The 24,355-nt window shown below is 39.6% G+C and overlaps 1 protein-coding gene across 1 annotated transcript; it reads right to left on the bottom strand.

Annotated features, from left to right (window-relative positions):
• Positions 1–7,307: 7,307 nt before the first annotated feature.
• On the bottom strand, positions 7,308–7,937 carry LOC137285314 (uncharacterized). The gene has a single exon (XM_067817705.1). It carries the CDS (start codon positions 7,935–7,937, stop codon positions 7,308–7,310), a length of 630 nt encoding a protein of 209 aa, XP_067673806.1.
• Positions 7,938–24,355: the final 16,418 nt, after the last annotated feature.

Genomic DNA, 24,355 nt, shown 5'->3' with positions numbered 1-24,355 from the left:
AAACTTATTCTCATTCTTTGTCAAAATGTACATAATCGATTTTACCGAAAACAATTATCTTCGTTGTCATGCACAAGCAGGCACATGTTCCATGAAACAAACAAGATGAATTACGCGAATATTCACGAAACTCTCAGAGCAGAATCTCAGATAGTGTGGTTGGAATGTTCTCGACACTGTCAGACAAGAACTTTCAAATCACCCCATGCGACGACGCGGTTTCAGTAACCGATCCATTGCCACACATCTGTTTCAGCTGGTTTTGTTTGTATTTCCTCTTTACCTTTAACGTTACCTTCGTGATCTGATAAAAAGAAAACTTCTTTATTGTGCGATTTCATGTGTATTCATATCAACAACAGAAATGTTACAATTATCGAAACTAGTGCCCTAATGAAGCACTACAGACTAAAAAGAGCAGAGACAAACACTGAGAGAACAAGGCATACATATCATCATGGGTGTGGAGTTCCATCCAACCACGTCTTGTGTATCTGAATTGAGACAGTTGTCAAGACGACTTAGACTGATCTACACATATAATGAATGCGCAAAGATCATAAAATATGAGTAAGTGAGTAAGTGAGTTAAAGTTAAGTCACATCTGCAATATTTCAGCCATATCGTGTCTAAAACAAGTATGGAATTAACCATAAATACACGTAAGCAATAAACACATATCATCGAAGGACAGTAAAACCGAAATAAAGCAAGCATCCGTCTCCAAAATAGGATATTAAATTAGGGAAATACAGTTTAAAAATGGACTATAGACTTCCAACAACTGAAGGCAGATCACCATATTACGGTCCATGGGGACTTACAGTACATTCGCTATCTGTATGGACCCTGGTTGGATTTACACCTTACGCTGCAGCAAAGGTAAGCCATAACATAAAACAACGAAAATGCAATGATTAAAAGTTCGGTAACCGTGTTCAATTTTCAGTCATAAAGGATAAATATTTCAATATTAAGAGTAAACGATATTTTTCAAATCCGTTAAATACCATTTGATCATCGGTTGTTTTAAAGAGATAACTTTGTTAAATGAAGATTGATATGTTTTGTAAACAGACGCGGTTTTATAACTGGCAGTTTAGATTATCACTTTCAGTTACGTGCGAAGTCTGGCACATGCAAGAAAGCCACCGTCCTTGGATCCATACCTAAATCACCAATTCTCAGTAACGTGGGACCAAATGTATTTTTGAATAACAAAGTCTTGACTTTCTGTGAAATCTTTGTATGTTTTAACTGGAAACAACTCACGGAATATGGTATGCACATATCAAAAATAGAGGACGCTCCCTTGGCACGTTACAGTCTTATGGCAATGCAGGCGTCCCTTTCGTTTTGTAATCTACTTGATTTCTGTCACAAGTCGAATAACACAGATTAAGAAAACACTAATGTAATGATAGTAATGTTGATATTTCAGTTTAATTAGTACAGGTCTCTCCATCACAATCAATGCCAGTTGGTGGGATACAGCTTTTAACCTTGGAAAAAATACATATCAAACAGGTAACTTAGAAAACTGAAATCATGCAATCTACTTTTACACCATATTTAATCATTATAATCTAACAAGGAAACACATTTGAAATAAAATTGTTGCCGTGTGCATAATATTCTACACTACTGACCAGAAATCAATGTAGTATTCATGCTATAGATGCCATGGAAAAGTAACGAAGCATGGCATTATTAGAGGATGTCCGATAATGTTGAGAATGTTCACCTTAGTGTAATTACGAAGATGGCTTAGAAACATAACCTAGGAAATTCATTGATTTAACGCTAGGTGGATTTTGTATAGTAAGTATTGTATTACTGATAGGTATTAGTTGTATATGAAAAGAATGTATTGTAGCTGGCAAGTGGATCACATCACATCACGTATATTACGTCAAAGAGATTACATTTACGTGTTTTGAGTATCAAAGTCTCTTTGTATCATCTGTGACATGTTGACATACAATCTGCTGCATCCTCCTGAAGCACTTGCCTCGCTGTTGTTGGTTATTTCCGGCATTTTATGTTGTATATGATAAGTTGTTCACTAGTCGCTAGCGGGCCATGGGCTATTGTACCCTTGAGGTTTATTTATGTTCCCCCAACCCGCATAAACAAACCTCGAGGGTACATGAGCCCACGGACCTCAAGGGGACCAGTGAACAAGGTATTTATCTTACCGAACACCTGAATTTTTTTTTGAACTGTTTGAAAAACTGTTGAATACGAGGCGAATCGCCATTTTGCAGAAGACACAAGATAAACAGATTTAGAGTTATCTCCCTTCCATCGACTTTCAATCGCAAAACATCGGCAATTTCCGTGCTTGATGCGTGATTCAATGTTATTCGAGACAAAAAAGTACTACCATGGAGCACCAGAAGAGTTCGGAATTCCCAGCGGTGTGCATTGAAAATATTACGTCGCCTGTAAGCGGGGTACATTGAAAATATTAGAATAGCACTTAGCCAATCAGAAACCGACATTCATGTGTGAGGTACGATAACGAAATATGTAGGTCACGTAGATTACATAAAAAAACTGTAATTATTTAAAATCGAATTAGGCTTTTATAGTAAATGCATCTGGAGTAACCGTTCGTTTACCTTTAACACATGTTCCTATTTGCTTCTTCTGCTATTTTACATCATATTAAGAATTTTAAAAAGGCATTTGTGTGTTGTAGATATCGTTAATTCAACAGTAACATATATTACGCATATACTGGAGGCAATGTAAAATGGTAATACGGGCTAAAACACACACACACACACACACACACACACACACACACACATATATATATATATATATATATGTAAACGCCATTCTCTATTTTCTCTTGAGAGAACAACATTTGTTGCGACTGTATTTTTCTCTAATTTCTATAGTTGTATAGTATTAAGTGACAGTTATTATTTGGTCACAATGTTTAGAGTTTTGAGTGATAGTTATTGTGGGCCACATAAGTCATCGCATCAGCCGTCTCATCAAGAAAACAACAGGAATAGACTTCACCTTCCGTAGCGACACCAACCTGAAAACGCTACTATCAGCTAATGGACGTGGGCCAACAACACCTAAATGCAACAACCCAGCAGGATGCATCTACCAGATCCAGTGCAGTTGTAAAGAGACATATATTGGTGAAACTGGTCGACCATTGGCTATCAGGTTAAAAGAACACAAAACATCAGTTCAAAATTTGGATCAGAAGTCTGCTGTATGTGAACACATTACGCCCAACCCCAATCACAAGATTGTTTGGGACAACACCAGGACATTAGTTAGGAACGCCAATGACTTAAAAAAACGGAAGCTCCTAGAAGCCATTGCAATCAAGCGGAACAATCCCTCAATCAACAGAGACGGAGGTGTTTACTTACCCAATGCATGGAACCACCTTATCCTCAGCGACTAATCCTTATCCAAACATCTTTACCGGTAACTCGTTAACCTAATCTACACAAGCTGGCACACCTATCAGTTGAAGCCTGTACATAAGTTGAAGCCTGTACATCAATTAATAGAAACCTGTATATCTTGTTACCCATTGTTATCAGTCTACTGTTATGTGTTTATATACTACTACCCTTTAGCTTTACTCTCACTTTACCTGAAGAAGAGACTAGAATCTGTCTCGAAACGTTGTGACCTTGTATAATAAAGAAGTTGAACCATAAAGCACTTTTTAGTCTGCAATAAGGAAGTTTCAGATTTTGAAAATTGTGTTGAATCACTATGTTGACAAGGACGTTTTTGGACATGAAGTTCTGGAAATAGTTGAGGAGGACCAGTTGGAAATAAAAGAATTAGAACTGTAAAAATGGAAATAACAAAAATGGAAAGAGACAGAAACAGGAAGGAAATATTATATATTGTAAGAAGTCAGGTCATTTGGTTTGTACATGTTACTAACTCCAGTTTACAGATCAGACTGCAGTTTCCCAAAATGCTTTTGTGTCCAACGCACCTAAGCTTTTCTTTCCAGGTGGTTCTGCGGAGAGGTGTATTTGAGAAAGTAAGTATTCAGATTCAGTAGTTTGGAAGAAAATTTTCCCTTTGTTTCTAAGGGTTCTGTGTCGCTTATGGGAAATAATAACGGGCCGTGTGGTAGAATTATCTTGAGAGACACTGGAGCTCTTCAATTACCGATTTTGAAGAATATTTTGCCTTTTTTCCAATGAGTCGTTAGCGAACTCGGATGTTTTGCTTCAGGGTATAGGTGGCAATTCTTCTGCTCCTCTCCATTTTGTGGATTTGACTTCAGATCTGATTTCAGGTGAGGTGACAGTTCATGTTTTTGACTCTCTCCCAGTTCTGGGTGTTGATTTGTTGATTGGTAATGATCTTTTGGGGGCCAAGGATCCAAATGTCACCGTATCTCTGGAGTGTTCATTTAGCTCAGGAAAGGTGGAGGATGATTTTCCGGGTGTTTTTTTCTTCTTACTCGTTAATCGTTGAATGTCGAAAGGCATTCCTTTTAAGACCTCTGTGCCGAATGATTCCATTTGTGATTTGTCAGGTACTTTAATGGATCATTCTTTGTTTGAGTTATCTTCAAAAAGTAGTAACTCTACAAATCTTCTTGAAAGTTTTTCAGGTGGTGATCACATTCTTTCCCGAGAGCAGCTTATTAGTGCACAGGGTGGGGATACTGAAGTGCAGAAGTTGGTTTGTGAGGCTGCTTCTTATGAGGTGGTTAGCAGGTTCCAGTTTGCTATTACAAGGATGGCGTTCTTATCAGGAAATATAGGTCGCTGTATGTTCATGCAGGGGATGAATGGAAATTGTATCATCAAATCGTGCTACCTATATTGTTTCGAAAACATGTACTTCCATTGGCACATGAAAGTCCGATGGTAGGTCATCCAGGTGTAAACAAAACTTGTGAGAAATGTTGGCACATTTCTTTTTTGCCCAGTTTGAGACATGTGGCTGAATTTATAAGACCTGCCAAATTGTTGGAAATCCAAATGAGAAAAATTCCTTCCGCTCCCTTGAAACCTATAACAGCTTTTGAGGAACCTTTCACTAGAGTTATTATTGATTGTGTTGGTCCACTACCTAAGAGTAATTGGCGAATTCTCCACAAGAAAAATGACATAAAACTGAAAGAAAGTCAAAAGAGGAAAACTTCACTTGGGATGAGAAAGTGTTAGCTTTACTTTCAATTCCTGGTCAGCCACTGAGAGAAAAATATCAAGGTCCATATGGTGTTGACAAAAAGGTTACTAAAAGACTATGTCATCCTGACGTCTGGTCGTCATAAACAAAAGGGTTTGTGTCATGTAAACATGATTAACAAATATCATGACAGGCTAGAGAACAAACATGTCAACTGAATTACCACACTCTCCCCAGGTACTGATTGTACTAAAGACAGTGGTGAACATGTTGACAACATGGATGATGGTGTCAGCTATGGTCATGATCTTAGTGAGGTTTCATCAAAGGTAAGAAAGTCTGATGTACTGGCTCACCTTGATGAGAAACTGTCACATTTTTCCCCTGAACAAAAACTTCAAACGTCAGATTTGATTCATGAGTACTTTCACTAGGAAGTGAAATACATGCTGAACAATGACATTATTGAACCCAGTGACAGTCCGTGGAGTTCACCATGTGTTTTTGTGCCGCAGATTGGTGGAGATGGCCAGCGCTGCTGTGCTGACATGAAAACTGCCAATGCACTCTCACGAACCGATTCATATCCAATTCTGAGAGTCAAGCTAGATATATGTAAGTTTGACTTACTGAAGGGCTTCTGGCTCGTTCCACTTACAGACCCGGCAAAGAAAATATCGACATTCGTGACACCAGATGGACTGTATCAATACAGTGATGCCATTTGGTCTGAAAAACGCACCAGCGATGTTCCAGAGACTGATCAACAATGTCACTTCTGGTCTTGATGGAATTGAGGCTTAGATCGACGATTTCATCAGTTACGGCATGGAGTGGGAAGGCCATCTCAAGGTAAGTCGTCCTTTCTTCGAAAGACTGTCTGAAGCAAAACTGACCGTGAACCTAGCCAAGTGTGAATGATGTTTTTGCATCACCACTTACAAAACTTTTGGGGAAAAAGGTAAAATTCCAGTGGGAGAGCAGGTATCAGACTGCGTTTGAAAAGGTCAAACCCATACTCATGAATTCACCAATAATGCAGACACCAGATTTTGAGAAAGCATTTAAGTTTCAAATTGATGCAAGTGATGTAGGTTCAGGTGCTTCCTGATTCAAGAGGATGATTCAGGAATTGAACATCTAGTTTGTTATTTTCCCAAGAAGTTTGACTAGCATTAAATAAATGATTAAACAATTGAGAAAGAGAATCAGATCTTTTGTCAGCTATACAGCATTTTGAAGTGTACCTAAATACCACTCCGGTTGTAGGTTCCTTGTGCCTCAGCTACCAGAGCCCCGTCCTCCACCGACACAGGGGTGCAACCCAGAGGTTGCTGAATTCGGTTTAAGGCTAACAAATTGCCGCACTCAGCAATATTCTGTAAATATTCGAGACTGGACCAGATAATTCAGTTCGAATTGGGAACTAATGACATGTGTCAACCAAGTCAGCGAGGCTAACCACCCGATCCTGTAAATCTCATCTTACGACAAGCATGGTCATCTTTTATGGCAAGCATGTGTTGCTGAGGACCTATTCTACCCTGGACCTTCACGGGTCGCCAGCAATGGAGTGCTGTGGACCAAATATACGCCCGGATTCACAAGGGTTGAAGAGTTGAAGAGCTCTTAGCGTTACGCAGCACCAAGAGGTGCCTTTTCATGGGTGCCTCATAGTATGAATATCTTCAAAATAACGGTACGGTAGGAGTACACATCATAGTGAATACTTTCTTCTTGAATTAATTTAAAGTTGCCCATAGAATGGATTTTCGAATCCATATCCTTGTAAAGCAAAAAGTAATGCAATATATAAAATGTAGAAAGGGACAACCGGGGTTCGAACTCATCATGAGGGGTTTCTGGATGAGTAATTAATGTGAAGTGCCTCAAACAACGGAACCACACGTTACCCAAGGAGAAATCATAAATAATACACATGAGTGCAATGTGTGAAGCCGATTTCTGGTGAAACTGAACTCGCTCAGTAGATCAAACAGACAAATATGAAGGCAATATTGATATTTACATAATTTTATTTACAAAAGGCATCACTGTAACGTACATACAAACAAACAACGTTTCACAAACAAAATGTGTTTATAAGTCAAAATGTATTTTGAAGCACAATTTCCTTAAATCGAATACAAACGAATACAAAATCAGTTTTCTGTGTTCCTGGAAAAGAATTTCCTAATTGACGTTAGACGAGAAACAGTCTTTGGTTTAGTTTCAGAAACATATTTGTGATGCCGTTTCATGATCTGCTCTAACACCTGGATGATGCTCGTATCCTGTTCAGCTGAGATTTCAACATGTCCATGTTCCCATTCGCAGCTTATGTTGAGATCTCGATACACTCTCTCTGTCTTGTCTACAGAGTCCGCAATATCCGTCTTGTTGGCCACAAATACAATTGGGACTGTGGGTCCTTTCTGTTGGAGGATCTTCTCCCTAGCAGCTACCGCAGACTCAAAAGATGCATCGGACACCAAAGAGTACACCAAAACGTACACATCACAGGTGCAGAATCTCTGTAGGAATGAGAATCTCTTCTTTGTTGATGTGTCTATAATATCGACTGTGAGACCCTGCCCATTGATTCCAAGATCTTCAGCAGGTTCACTACCTTTCTTTGAAACAGTGGCGGAAAGGTCTGTCCAGTGTTTGGTAATTCTGGAAGTAAAGGTTGACTTTCCAACTCCACTATCCCCAATAACAGCCAAGTGAAAGGTTTCACCATCGTCGGAGCTGCTCTTGGCATCTGAATCAATAGAGATTTGGCGACTCATAATCCAACGTTGATGGTCAGCGCAGAGAAATGTATGTCGTTCTGTTGAAATGTTGCTCAAGCCTGATAGAAAGCCTTAAGATTCCTGTTCCTTATATACTGTAGACGGGTCATTCTGACGACACAAGAGTCATGGTGATAATTTTAGGATGTTTAGATATTCTACAGATGCTCATTGGCGTGACCCATACCGTGTGATAAGCATATAGTGTGATCGAATGACTCATGGAATGGGATCGACTACGAGCTCCTGGTTTCTTTCATGTAAGTTGTCATGTAAGTTGTAATTCTTATTGAAATCTGTTTCCGTTAAATATGACCACTGGATAGTTATATTCACCGATTTGTAATAGTGGTCTTTGCTTTCACTTGCCAGCATCCAGCTTCCTTTGTCAAGAGTTCTTCATTTCAAATGATTGCCTTAATTATGTTTTCATATGTCGTTTTCACAATTACATATCAACCTTCAGTGCGCTATTAATGTGATGAAAAAGTAAAATACATCCTTAAAACCTGTGCTCTCCATCATATAGAAGTTGACAGGCATGCATTTTCCTCTCTGCTTTTCCAAAAGGTTTCATGCACAATCAGAACATGTTTGCTTTTGTTTTGTGAAAAGAAACATATTGCCATCGTATACAAATATCACTAAATCCAGACTATTTAACCCCAAAACAATACTTTTTCTTCTAGATGTTTACAAGGTGAAAATATTTGCTATGTTCCTTCACTATTTCCAGTGCTAGTTATTGCAAAGAAACCATTGTAGGTTTATGATATTTATTCCAGTGATTCATGAAGCAAGTGTTATTCACAAAGTTCCAGCTTTTCACAGCTTTCAAATACTTGTTCGGTGATTCTTTCACAGTTTCATCAGGGCGCAGATTATGTGAGTGGGATCTGTAAAAGCTGAATCACTAAAGTCATTGCCTTCCCTAAACCACTGACCAACTGACATGATTTCCCACACAAGCTCTGTCTGCTAGACTGAATAACGCACATATAGCTATACCGATTTTCATGCAATCAGTAAATCCACATTTGATGCTGAGAAGGTATCAAGCCTCAATACATTGTTTCCCCAAACACTTGCTGTGTGTGGAAATTACCAACAAACCTATACACATGCCAGATACCTGAGATGTATTTTTTGAGTGTTGTAATTATGACATTGAGTTAGAATATGGTTTAGATATTGTACACCAGACTTCAAATGGTTATTACACAGTATTTCAAGTCAGACTAATTTATAAGCATACATGCATTAGCAGATTTCATCAACGGCTGAGTATCAGTGGATAGGCTGGCATTTCCTTTCAGTACCGTGATGGTTGCGCGTGCCATTTCGTGAAAGTCGTTCATTATATATAATCATTTTCGACTGGACAACAACCTGGTCTATGAAATGTATTAGTATTTGATGACTACATCAAATCTACAGCAAGAGTCTATATGACATTGCAGATTTCCGAAACCAAATGATTCAAAATGAAAAATCGTGCTATTTTCCGTCACTAGCAAAGACTTCAATTTAAAAAATATTTTTCAGCTAAAAATAATGTTGTTTAGCCTCCTTGTTAGTTGTGTTTAGCATACACTGTAAAAAGTTGAAAGTGAGGCTGCAAATATATACTGTTCTAATTGCTCTGAAAAACGTACACTGAGATCACGCCACATGCTAAGGTTTATGTCCCAAGTGCCCATCAGATGCAGCTTCGGGAACTTATTTAATTAATAGAGGGAGATTGCCCTTATATAACTTCTACTGAATATAACCCTACGTAAATGTCAGGATTCTCTGCACGAACGAATAAGAAATGGATATATTTCACACCATCAGGTCATTATTGTTTACGTTTTTGGTTCAGAATTCACCTGCACAAGAAGGCAACGGCGGGTTCTCGTTGTTCTGGGTAGCAATTCAACAGGTTTTCGGTATATTTTCGCCTCATGATAAAATCCATAATTTCACATTTCGTACATTCTCAGAATAAATAAATATGCATAATTATTTTGTGCATAAATATACATAAATATTCTTAATAAATATATGTTAATGTGTGTGTGTTTAATAGTAAGAGATATAGGGGTGCGATATGGGTATTGACATCACCGGCTGCACTGTCATAAGCTTGCTCAAGAGCTGCAGGTAGCTCATGTAATGACACTTCATTGCAGTTGTTACCGTTGTGTGATTCAAACGTAGCGTGTTTCCCGGTTGTTTCTGATACCCCTGGAACACAGGGGCATAATGTGCGTAATACATGTACATGTTTGGCGAGTGGTTTTTTGTCAATTAGGCAGTCATTAAATTAGCACGATCTTTAAGATGGTCAACAGCAGATTTTGGACCTTGGTCCGTATATTAGACATTGGCGCGTGGGAATTTATTTTGGAGATACAGTTCCTCCAAGATTGCTGTTTGTTTTGTTTGAAGGTATGGCGGGCAGTCGCATTTAGTTATGAACGGTTTTCCTTGCGTTTCTAGCCTGTTAACAGTCTGAATTAAACCACAGCTTTCGTACATGTAGTGTTGTAGAGAACTGCGTGTGTACGTCAGCTTCATATTAGAATCACAAACAAGGGCATAAAAAGCTTGCATGGCATTTAGACATTGAGGGGGATTTGGAATACATCCTAATATTTTTTTCTTCCTCCCATTGCTTATTTTGCAAATAGAAAAACAGTGCATAATACCTCTCAGTACTCATTTACACCCGTTTTTACACCCGGCTTCTATACTGACTGTGTACTTGAACGTTGCTGTTATGAAGTACTATGTTCTGTAGTTGTCCTCCTTGTCAAGTGTCAGTTTACCATTCTTACCTTTTTCACATATACATATATATGTTCTGTGCATCATTCACTTGATGGAGTAATACATTCTCAAACATCGTGTCCATCATTATATATAAGTATGAACACAATATGTCATCGAAGTATTCAAGCAGAGATGCAAATTAAAGACATTCATCAACACGACTGGAAAAAGTAATAACGTCATCAACCTGTGTCAACTTTTATTCAGAATACAAATATTGCATTAAATCACCACAACTTACTCGTACGTTGCTAAATTTGGATGTAAAGCTCACAACATCCAAGTCCAAGCGACAATATGTGCCCAAATTGCAACTGTTATAGATATCCAATATTCACCTTGTAAATTAGCGCAGGAAGATGTGTATAATGTACTACTTAAATGCCTGAGATGTTCAGAAGTAATAAATATTTCCTCTATTTTTTTATATACAACCAATCGTCGAGACATGAATTCTGCATGCTACTTCGCACAGAAAATATTAACTTACTGTAACCCTTGTGTTGTACCACATACTTAGAGTGAGAAAAAATGTAAATTGTAAACTGGTATTTATGGATTTATTGATGCTCCTCTAACACCGGTATTCACAGGTTGCGCATAAGTGCACTGACATGAATTTACACGTGTGGCGAGCCACCTCCTCGTGGTGGGTGCTGGGTGGGTGTGGACCGGGGGGCATATTTGGTCCACCAACCTGTTTGCCGTGGGTTACGGCCCTGTGTCGGTGGAGGAGGGGATCCTGGTGGTTGACGGCATGGGAGCAGGACCATTGTTCCTATTGCTCAATACACCACTTTGGCCCTGACTTGGCTTAGACGGGTGGTTGAATGGTCCCGGTTCAACCAATCGGCTGATCATGCCAAGCCCTGTGCATGGATTTTATGTCATTGCACAAAATTTGATTTGGAATTTTTTGAATTTTAGTCTTGGCTCCCTTTCTTCACAGAATATTATTTGACTAGAATTTTGTTTACATGAACTTTGCCTAGAGTCTTATGCCCAGAAGGCAGTGGCTCATGGGCCAATCTGGTGGAACTGTTAATATTTTTAATGTTTCTGCAGCAGTATATGATCCGGGTATCCTTGGTGCTGTGAGTTGGAGGCCCACTTGTGTTTAGCATTGTCCTTGTGATACTCCGTGGTGGGCGGGGAGCTCGGATGATGAACCATATAACCAACAAACATGGAATACCAAACTCCTTCCAAAAGGAACAAAACGTCTACTGGACAATGAAGATGAGCAGCGACCTTTAAAATCTGTAGAACATTGGCCACGATTTTTAGTGCTTGAAACAGTTGACAGAACAAGTCTCAAACGTAACCCTTTTGCCATATCTAAGGGTATTCAAGGCATAGCCGGTGAGGTTAAAAACGTCTGACGATTGCGATCAGGTTCGTTGCTGATAGAATGCAACAGGTGACAGCAATCTACCAACCTTATGTCAACAGTTTCGTCTGTCGGCATTCCTGTTTCAGTTACAGCACATGGAACACTCAATACCAGTAAAGGCATTGTACGAGACAGGGATCAGTTGTTTGCTGATATATGACTGAAGCTGACATAGTGTTTGAGATGAGAGATCAAGGCGTTATGTTTGTTAAACGGTTCTCAACAAGAAAGAACTCACAAACACAACCAACTAATACGTACCTTTTTTTCATTTTCAACGCCGACTGCCCCAACATCAATAAAAGCACGTTACAGCAATATCAAAGTTGACACCTTTATTCCAAACCCATTAAGGTGTTTCAGATGTCAAAGATTTGGCCATGGCGTCAATACGTGCACAAGACTTGTCACATGTGCTCACTGCGGTGAGCAAACTCATACAACGGAAGATTGTGACAGTGAGACTAAACAATGTACCAACTGTTCATGGAGTGACCCATCATACTGTAAAGACTGTCTGGAAACACCCAATGAAAATACATAATACATATAATCAAATTTTTCAGAAACATCAGTTTTTCTGAAGCAAAGAAACTTGACCAGTCTGAGGAAGGCACAGACATTTATGCGCCTGTCCTCCAGACAACCCCTAAAATAACCACCAAAGTCACAACATTATCTGTTGACTGCCAGACAGATTTGACATGGTTAAACCCTGAAGCGCCTCAAATATATTCAAACGAACAGTCAACTCAAACATCTGATTCATGCTCTGACATACAGACTCTTTCTCAAGGCCAATCATCATCTCTCTGAAGAAGTCTCAAGCACGAAAACCACACATAGCTAAAAAAATGTGAAACAAAACAAATCAAGAACTGAATCTTAGAAAGGACATCAAAGTGATAGGATTTCAAAGGAGTCAGATAATCCGATCCAACTAGTCAATAAGTTTGGATCTCTTGAAAGAATGGATGTGGCTGAAAACATCCCGCCACGGGCGCATAGCGTATCGCCCTCTAAAAAGGTACGGGGTAGATCCCCAATCATACCTCCCAAAAGATAGCTTCTCAAAACAATATTATACAGTGGAATTGCCGAGGACTAAAAACCAACTTTAACGACTTACTACTATTGGTCCAGGACATTAGTCCATCAGCTTTCTGTCTGCAAGAAACATATCTAAAGCAGACAATTTCAGTTTGCGTCAGTTCAATGCATGCCATTCTTTTTCTCCTCCGGTTGATAGAGCCACGGGAGGATCATCCATCCTTGTGAGGCATAATGTACTCCAAAGCCCTGTCGTCCTTAAAACTAATCTTCAAGCTGTTGCAGTACGACTGACTTTACAATCAGCTCCTGAAACCCTGTATTATTATGGGTGATTTTAATGGCCACAACCCACTCTTGGGGGGGGGGGGGGGGGTACAATTATTAATGCTAAAGGGAAAGTACTGGATGAATGTTCTCATCACGATATGCCTGAGATATTGCCGACGTGACGTTAAATATTAAATCACTCACTCACTCACTCACTCACTCACTCACTACTGGAGGAGTTTATTACAAACAATGATTTAGGCATATATAATGGTTCTTCAAATACATATTTACACCCTGGCACAGGAACTTATTCAGTCTCTCGATTTGTCAGTTACTGATTCTGGGCTATTGAGTGAGTTTTAATGGTCAGTCCACGACGACCTTTGAGGTAGTGACCATTTCCCTACAATCCTAAAGCCCGTGAACCCATCCGATGTCCCTCCATCATCCCGATGGAATTTTAAAAAGGCCAACTGGAGTTTATATGAAACTCACTGCATTGACAAACTTAAACCTGATTTTTTCATTATTGTTTCAGATGCTATTAAATGTTTTTTTTCTGATAAACTGAACGACATAGCTGATGGGTATATCCCAAAGTCCTCAGTAATTCCGCAGATACGAAAAACATGGTTTAATGTGGAATGCAAACAGGCTCGCAAGGCTGAACATTATTTCCGTCGTCATCCTATGGTCCATAACTGGAACAAATGTAAAATCTTAAACGCTAAAGCGCGGCCTACTTTTAAATAAAATAACCGTCAGTGTTAGCAAAACTATGTATCTAAAATCAGTTCACGTATGCCGATTTCTACGGTATGGAATATGATCCAGAAAATCAAAGGTAAGGGCTGTAGATCAATATCTCAAAGACGGAGTCCAGTTATTAACTAATAAATCTAATATTGCTAATAAATTTGGTGAAACACTGGTACAACACACTTCTTCCGCAAATTATGTACCTCAGTTCCAAAGGTATCAACAACAGCAAGAGAAGAAATCTATTAATTTCACTTCAGATAACGGGGAAGATTACGACGAGGTATTTTCAATTCACGCACTCCACACTGCTCTTGACCAGGCCCACGATACTGCTACAGGGGCCGATAACATACATTATCAACTTCTGAAGCACTTACCAGAATCCTGTTTAGAAACCCTTTTAAATATTTGTGATGATATTTGGTCGTCGGGGCAATTTCCGTCATCATGGCGAGATGCTTTAGTAGTCCCAGTGCCTAAACCTGGACGTGACCATACCGATCCTTCAAATTATCGCCCAATTTCTCTCACAAGCTACTTTTTGCAAAACCATGGAACGCATGAGAAACAATACACTAGTTTGGTACTTAGAAACCAATAACCTCATAACATATATTCAGTGTGGCTTTTGTAAAAACAGAAGTACCATTGATCACATAGAATCATTTGTCAAAAACGCTATAATTAATAAACAAGACGCAGTGTCTATCTTTTTTATTTAGAAAAAGCATAAGACACTGCATGGAAATACTTCATTTTAAAAGATTTACATGACTTTGGATTGCGAGGCCGATTGCCTCAATATATATCCAACTTTTTAAATGACAGGCAATTTTAAGTCCGAGTGGGTTCTACCTTGTCTGATCATCATAATCAGGATCAGGGGGTGTTCCACAAGGGAGTATTTTGTCTCTTACTTTATTTAGCATTAAAATCAATAGTTTATCCAAAGGTTTAAATGATTCGATTGACGGATCACTTTTTGTGGATGATTTTAATATTTCTTGTCGTGGTAAAAATATGCATACTATAGAGGGAACTGCAGTTGTGTTTAAACAAAATTAATAAATGGTGCCTTGAGAATGGTTTCAGATTTTCTAAATCGAAACCTAATTGTATACATTTCTGTAGACGACATAAACCACATAAAGACCCTGAACTATGTCTAAATGGCACTGCTATTAAAGTCGTAAAAGAGGCCAAGTTCTTGGGATCGAGTTTTGACTCGCATTTAACGTTTCTCCCCCATATCAAATCCCTTAAAACTAAATGCCTGAAGGCATTTGACTTGTTGAAAATCATTTCTAATTGTGAGTGAGGAGGGGACCAAGCTACCCTCCTACAACTTTATCGATCATTGGTCCGTTCGAAACGGACTCCATCGTATATGGTGGAGCCTGTAAAAGCAACCTTAAACCTCTTGATTCTGTACACCACCAAGGTTTAAGACTTTGTCTTGGGTCTTTCCGGACTTCCCCTATTGACAGTCTTCACGTTGAGGCCGATGAATCATCTCTTACACAACGTCGTATAAAATTATCAATATATTACATTACTAAATTATATTCTAATGAATCTAACCCTACATATAACTGTGTGTTCAATCCACTTTATGAGGATTTGTACGACAAGAAGTCTTCTTTCTTCTTTCTTCTCCTCCTTGGCAGTTGGTTAGGTCACAAGTCGACCTAACATTAACTTCATTTAAAAATCCGAAACTAATGAAGTACAATATAAACAAGAATATAATCAATTAAAAACTAAATATAGCAATTACAAACCCTTATTTACAGATGGATCCAAGGACGATGGTGTAGTATCTTCTAGAATTCCAGATAACAGCTCTATTTTTACTGCAGAAGCAAAAGCCATATATCGTTGACGGGTTTTTATAATGTATATATGCTCTTTTCATTTGTTGAATGTTCTCATCACTATATGGCTGAGACATTTCCGATGTGACGTTAAATATTAACTCACTCACCCGTTCAGAGTACCTCTGCATCATTTGTATTGCCAAGTTTAATCGTTTATATAATTTTACAAACCCAAAGCGAGTTGTGATTGGTACGCTCAACTTCCCAACGTAGACACCTGACTGGATAAAGGCCAGCCAAGCGAGGTAATAAATTCATCGGGTCGAGCCGTAGATGCATCCAGGGTATAGTGGAGATTTATGGCAACGTATATATCGAGGATGATGTATTATTGTCCCCAGGGCTACTTATACAAATAAATAATTTGTGTGTCTATTATATAAGTTGATATATGCCACTGCTTCCCCTTGTACTTTACCAAGGGTATACGGGTTTCATACATGATTCGTCTATACCTTGTACTTTACCAAGGGTATACGGGTTTCATACATGATTCGTCTATACCTTGTACTTTACCAAGGGTATACGGGTTTCATACATGATTCGTCTATATTATCATATCCATAAAGAAACACTGGCACCGTACACAAAAACTACTGTCTTCACACTACTTAACTAACAATAGTCCTTCCATATTTTACGTGTTGAAATGTCCCTTCACCAACATTATTTCCAACACTAAATATTTCAAAGAGTCACTTGTAGGTGTCTAGTATTAAACACGTGAGATTCACCATAGGTCAGCCTTTCCCATGCAGCTAATATAGGTGGGGGATGGGGAGGGGAGGGAGGAGTGGAGGAGGGAAGGAGGATCAACAGGTGTCATCGTTTTTGTCACAGTCTCTTCAGCTGAGATTCATGACGCACGTGTGATTCACCAAATCTCTGCTTTTCCCATGCAACTAATGTACTTGGAGATAATTGATAACTGTCACTGATATTTTCACAGTTTGTACAGAGTGCAAATAACCTACGTAGGATGCGTAAAACATGAAACATCATAGTCATTGCCCTCACTGACCCACTGGCATACTTTCCTTTGGTTTCCCATGTCTTCTTAGCTGAGTAATTCATTTATATATAGACATATACACATATTACGTGGCTGTCAGTAAGTCTGTATTTACATCGACCTGAAGTGAGTAGACACAAACTCCACTGACACACCTTCCATGTTATTGTAGAGGAGTGTTTCCAGTAGGCGAGACTGCGTATCACTTGGCGCGAGTACATATCGTCTTCTTTATTGCAGTGGAGGGGCCATGTTCTTAAGATTGCGCTGAGTGGCAATCATAGATTACATACATAATATTCAGCTATGTATCTCTTACGCACATCTGTATAAGAAGGACACAGTAATAACTGGATTTCATTTTGCACGTCTACATTTCACAGAGGGCACATTCTCTTAAATTGTCCAATATAAAAAGGTCTTCCTTCGTTTACCATTAGGTAATTTCCAACTGAGTTTGTAGTCCAACTACAGGCTGTGATAGAAGAATTGTCACCTGGTTTACCAAAGTGGTTAAACAGCTGGTCTGTCACGCACATCATATGTTCTATTTGCCCATGTGCCCATGTGTTTTCACATGTGCGACACGTGCGGCTGCCGTCGGCTGCGTGTGACCTGAGCCAAAACAGCTCATGATCAAATTCGAGTGAGTGAGTTAATATTTATTGTCACATCGGCAATATTGCAACCATATCGTGACGAGAACAAGTAATAATGAAAAGTAAATATAGAACGAATGAATATTAGAAACGAAGAACAGTAAAACGACTCGTATATATAACCGATATCCAATGAAGACTAGTAATTAAATCTAAAACAGCTTAACTGTAGAGGACAATACAATATAAAAATAGGCTTTTGATTGCCAACAACTGAAGGTAGATCATCATACTAGGGACCATGGGGACTTAGAGTACCTTTGCTACCTGTATGGACCGCAGTTGGATTTACATCATCCGCTCAGCCGTGAGCAATTTAGACACATCTAGCCAAAACTTAAAAATACACATATGCTACGATTAAAAGCAGCGGAAAGTTTAAATTTACTGTGAATGTTTTGGGGCTAATAAAATATGTATCTATTTACAAATCCGTTAGAAAATCTAATTCTTTTAAAAATGAAATAATTAAATGAGGACTGCTATCGTTATAAAGATCCGTCAAAGTTCGTGAGTTAAAATACTTATCCCTTGTGATGGATGATCAAATTTGATATCACAAGGGTTTGATCTCTGCATCCTGCTTGCACTAATTGTCTTACACCCGGAGAAAGAGAGATGTTGCACGCATATCATACACGAAAATGGCGCACGAGGTCGACATGGGGCATCTGATTGAGCGTCCACGTCCATCTGTTATAGACATGTAACAGAGACAAAAGCCTTACTCGGCGAGCATCGTTTAAACGTCACTTGAACGTTGAATATTCACATCCTATTCACATGTTGCACATTGACGTAAAGCTGGTCCCCGGGGCTATTCGGTGGTATCATCGGAAATGACTACCCTTTACTGGGTTCGACGCCGGGGCGCTTTTATCCCGATTTACGGCAGTTGTTCACGATGTAGGTACTGTCATGGTTGGTATATCGAAGGCAGTTTTGTTTTTACTATGGATCGAAAGCCCTGTGTCTTTCCTTTCGCGTCAGGTGCGACACACGCCGCTGTTGTCATGTTTTCCCACAATTAAAGCCACCCAAAGCTAAGCCTCGTGCGTGTGACGGGATCCAAAACAGCTCAGATTTGAATATTAATGACATGTCAACTTTTAACGACTGAATATATTTTGGACACATTCGCGTAACATTCAAAGACATTTTCGTCAAGTACCTTTACACAAATAACCGATAACATTAGTAACTTGGCAAAATAATGTTTCTGGACTTGTCAGTGCCATTTCTTTAACAATGGTAGTACTAAGGACAGAATTGAGATAGCGGACGCTTGTACCTAGGTGTAATGATACATTCTCAGAGAACACACTCCTTGTACACGTAAGGTACGTGAGCATGTTGTATTTAGAAAAAATGAACAAAAGGCCGCCTCATTGTATTGTAGAACAACTCTTGTTGTAATTTGGAAACGATCGATTAAGGACTGGCGTGACGTGAACATTCATCCACAAGGGGATGCCATCAAATGTTTTAACATTTCGTCTTTTAATTCGTTCAGGTTCGTTCACACCACCGCCATGTTTCATTCAAACGTCCAAAGAAAACAGCGTAGAGTGTTTTGAAGACAGACTCTCCATGCAGCCTCTGACAACGTTTGAATCAAACATGGTGCACGTGCTGATGTATTCGGCACCCTTGTTTTTAGCTCTTTCTGACAAAGTTTTGTGTCCCCCAAACTCGAACACTGACTAAGATTAGTCACTGCATGTTCCAACACGCCCTTTAAAGTGACCCTTCAGCATGTGTTTAGTCAGGGTATTAATGGCCTCCCCACGGTTAAGTTAATACATTGGTATCAGTTTTTAGGGTTTTCCCATACTTCTTAGCTTGTGAATATTTTAGAGTCGTTAAAATTCTGCTGTGCGCTGTCTTTTGGTTATCTTGATGATATGATTCTGGACCCACAGACAGTAGCCCTAGCAACTCTGTCACCATGCTTGGGTCCATTACAACATACAGGTGCTTGGTAACTGATGACACGTTTTCTGCTGTCATTAGCAAGTGTTGTGACTGATTGATACAGCCTGACTCACTGTCTGCTTGCATGTGTAGTGTGGGATAGACACTGAAAGAAAACTACACGCAGTCTAGAAATGACATCAGAAATCCCTAAAACACAAAAGGACCAATATTATGTAATTCAGAGAGCTTCTTAAAATTGCTTTTATTCATTTCACAGAAGCACAGGATGTGTCACAAATGGAATAGATGTGTTGGCATAACATACAATACATCATAGCATAACAAATGCAATAGAGAGTGCAAGGTACACGTATAAGAGAAAGCATAGTCAGGCTTCGGGTATAATTGAAGTGTTCATTCCCAAAAATATTGCAAAGTAAGCGAGGAATAAGTTAATATTAACAGTGCTATTGATGTTAAACGGGTCTAGGCTAACTACCCCCCGGACAACTGCCCCCCGTCCATTGTGCCCCCGAACAACTGCCCCCTAGGCTAATTGCCCCCTGGGATAAGTGCCCCCCATAATAACAACACACTAACTAAAACATGTAATTGATAGTAATGTTGGAGAAAGTTAATCTTGGACAAGGTTGTTCAGTAATGTGGCCTTTGCTAGATGAGCTGAAATCATTAACCCCGGGGGGCAGCTGTTCGGGTGGCACAATGGATGGGGGGCAGATAGCCAGTGGGCAGTTGTCGGGGGGCAGTTGTCCGGGTTGCAGTTGTCCAGGGGGGAGGGGGGGGGGGCGGTTAACCTGATACCATGTTACTAGCGGTCAAAAGAAACGCCATCAAAATAAAACGACTGTAAATTGTCAACATGATTGTCCGCCTGTTTTGAAAAGAGCTACAAACACATATCTCGAACACAACATGTCTATTGCCAGTGAACATTTGCTCTTGCATTTCTTATGTTATAAAAATATACCCGAATTTACTCGAATAAAACGGAATCTGTGCACAAAGTTACCCGTATCCAGTTAGTATATGATAATCTAAACACACGGCAGGTTTCTTCTCTTACATCATTTTAATCGATTGACGACCAGGAACATGCCTCGTCTAACTCCTGAGCAGAAAGAGAGAGCAATCGGTATGTTACAGACACAATATCATGTGACAAGGACCATAGGATGCTGCAAATCAACCCCTGTTCACGTCTACGTCGGTACTGCAGTGCTACGACAGTACTCCTGTCAGTACTCCACAAAGAATGGTGGACCGAAAGTCACTTCTCAACACTACTCATTTACGGGCGTCTCACTTGAGGGACCGATACGTCACTGTAACGTCATCAAGCACCAAAAAACATTGGACATCCAGTCAGCAGACTGCGGCCTGACGACTCCGCATTCGACCTTTCGAGGGCATACCCACGTGCCCATACCGACGTGCCAGACTGTGATGAACCAGGACTGTGCCACACTGGCAGCAGCGAAACTGACGAAGAGTGAACCTAGGTGACGAAAGCACGTTTCAACTGTCCCCTATTGACCACCTTTGGGAATAACTGGGACGTGGTATTTGGAAACGCAAAAATCAGGCATTGCCGAGGAACGCATGGCAGCTGTCATGCAAAAGTAATGGTGTCGCATCCCTAATCAAGAATCAAAAAGATTCACCTACTCAGTTTGATACCTGCATCTCTAGGGGTGGCCACCTGTTTTTGGACAAAATGTGCTGCCCAGAAAGTTGTAAAAGCTAGTGTCATTAATGTGATAATAAATCACGAGCTACCTTGTTTTTCTTCTTGTTATACGTTGAACACTGTTGCCGAATAATTGCAGTTTACAACAAAACATTTATTGTTATCATATTTCGCTTAAGATTAGTTAGTCCAGAAAATAAAATTCGGTGGCGTTTCGTTCGAACGCTAGTTTGTAAGCATAAATTGTTCACATGCACACGCGAGTCCTTAGCATATTATCCTGTTCATCCTCTGGGACAGACTGGTGCTCCGTTACATGATGCAACATTCACAAACCTACAACCCCACGCAGTGACATCTTCCTCCCTTTGAGAACAGCTGTTACAGTAGAAATATGAGAGTACCTCTCCTCCTCAGGCTTCCGAAGCACTCTTCATCTTGGTTAGCAGGGTTTCAACTGTAGCTACTGTTAACCCATGCTCTACGGTTGTGGGCATTATCTAAGCCATTCCGTTTCCAATATGGCTTTAGATGAGCCCTGAACGGACTGTGTGGAATACATGTACTGCTGGCCCGTGAAAGACCGTTGGTAATAATCTGACAATGGTTTTCTATGACCTTACAATGGTCAGTTGCAGATGGTGTGCTAGGGTCGTTTACGAAACTGAGATATTTTGGTACTTCATACTCAAACATATCCCTGTAAGCTTTGTTCCATTTTGGGACTGTGGGATTTTAATAAAAATCGTCAATACGTAGGACGTGTTCTGAGAGGGACATAAGACAAGGACACTGATCTCAAAACTGAATAAGGGCATGAATCTATCACTTCACAGTTTGTGAAGTAGCCCTGTACCCAAGATAGAACATGAAAATAATCGATTAGGCTTTGCGAGAGGTTATCTTTGGATCGCCATATGAATCCAGCTTCACCAGATCGTAAAGTATTAACTGCACGTGAAAGGTTTCCATCACATATCATGTTACTGAGATGTTTGGCCAGACTAGACAAAGGGTGTTTACATTCATCTGTATTGAGATCACCCATGATAACAGTAGTGCCAAGCTGACATAAGTTATCATAAATGTCTAAAGCTTCACGAGTGCATTACAATAAGCAGAGTGTAGTGCATTTGTCGAGGGCAGTCTACACGCAATGATACAACCGTCTGTATGATGTTTAAGAGACAGTTTGGCTGCTATTGCATGACCTCACTCACTCAATCATGCCAGATTTCCCATTTCTGAAAGGTCAAAAGGTTACCTATACACTCCACACACACACACACACACACACACACACACACACACACACACACACACACACACGTCTAGTTGCTAAGATGTGTGTGTACAAGGGGCTTTTAAATACCATATTTTTTATGTGAGTACACTACTAGTAAGAGAGACAGTAAGATCATGCACTAGCACCCCCACCCCCTTCAGTCACACGATTGACACATGGTAGCAGACAATAATTACCTGATATGACTCATTTTTTCAATTATTTTTTGACATGTACGTGCTCTCTCTCACCATCTTGAATGTTTTCATTTGTCCATTTGAGCTCATTCACATACACACACACGCACGCATGTGCACGTGCGCCCACAACACGCCCGTTCAGATGGAAATGGATGACTTGGCTCTACCGTGCAGCAGTAACTGTGGCTGTGAAAATATATCTCTGATCAAACATTGGTTATGAGCACAAATTATAACACACTAGTACATCAACCCCTAACCTAACTACTGGAATGTTCATGATGCTCCAAGAGAACTACATCTGAAAGTGCACCTGCATCCAACACCGCGTCCGTAGTGCAACTCCCGTGGTCTCAAGCTAATGTTGCAGCCTATGTATTTGTTTGGAATGTTGACAGGAATGCCTGATAGATGTATATAGCATCATTGTAAGGTCCAAGTTTTGTATATTCGTATCCATACGAAGTTATATGTCTTTCACAGCTCTTCGTCGAAAAGTGTAACGAACACAGATGACCGAGCGCGGAGTGGTTCACAAAATTCTCACGACGACAGTAACCATTCTATGCCTTCTTTCCAGTTCTTTTTGAAAAGAATGTCTCAGGAAATGTTTACCTGTGTTGTTTTGGCAACTGTATAGTCAGAAAAACTCGAAGTGCAGAAGTCAGTTTCCAATGTGTACTATAACAACAAAGAAACGCATAGGCGATTTATATTTTGAAAAATCTATTCATTACCAGTTGGGTTCAAACAATCGTCAGAATATGTAACAAAAGCGCAGATAACATGATTGTACACAATTGTACATTTAAAAAATCGTTTTGACCTGAAATTATTGATTTAGATGAGATTTCTTACAAGGATTAGTAAGGTATCGCCAAAACACAACAGAAATCACCTTCTTACGAGTTTGTATTTTCTGTATGTTTTGTTACTAATTAAGTAATAATTCTTATTGGGTCACAACGTTTAGTGTTTTGAATAATTATTATGATGGCTCACATTTCGTATGATAGATAGTCAGCATTTTTTAAGATTTTGGCAGCAGGCTTTCCGGAAGTGCTTTAGAGTTACCTCCTCTTGAGTTTGTTTTGATTATTTGTTAATTCCGGGAGACTGCTAGAGCTTTCTACGGTACTGGCGATGGTTGCAAGTGCTCGAAAGTTCTTGAAACTATGACTGAAAGTATATATTAATGCTCGCTGCCGTGTAGACGGACGGACACACTTTACTGGAGTATACATCATCAATATCGGTCACGCCTGATCAATAACCGCTGCCAGCGTGCTCGCTGTGTTACATTCTGTATAACTGTTTCCCTCTCGTACTAAGACTTTGGTGAGTTTGCTATATATTTTGTGACTCATTGCCTCATTGTCTCATTTTTATTGTATTTGAAATCGGTATTGTGAAATTGACTTGTGACTTAGCTTAATAATACAATATTTGAATGTTATAGACT

This window comes from Haliotis asinina, chromosome 1 (genome assembly GCF_037392515.1).
Source record: "Haliotis asinina isolate JCU_RB_2024 chromosome 1, JCU_Hal_asi_v2, whole genome shotgun sequence".
In the NCBI taxonomy this organism is placed as follows: Eukaryota; Metazoa; Mollusca; class Gastropoda; order Lepetellida; family Haliotidae; genus Haliotis; species Haliotis asinina.
This window is presented reverse-complemented; position numbering and strand designations above follow the sequence as displayed.

Bases quoted from the DNA above. Each gene is read 5' to 3' on its own strand.
- LOC137285314 (XM_067817705.1), bottom strand. From the start codon at position 7,937: ATGAGTCGCCAAATCTCTATTGATTCAGATGCCAAGAGCAGCTCCGAC.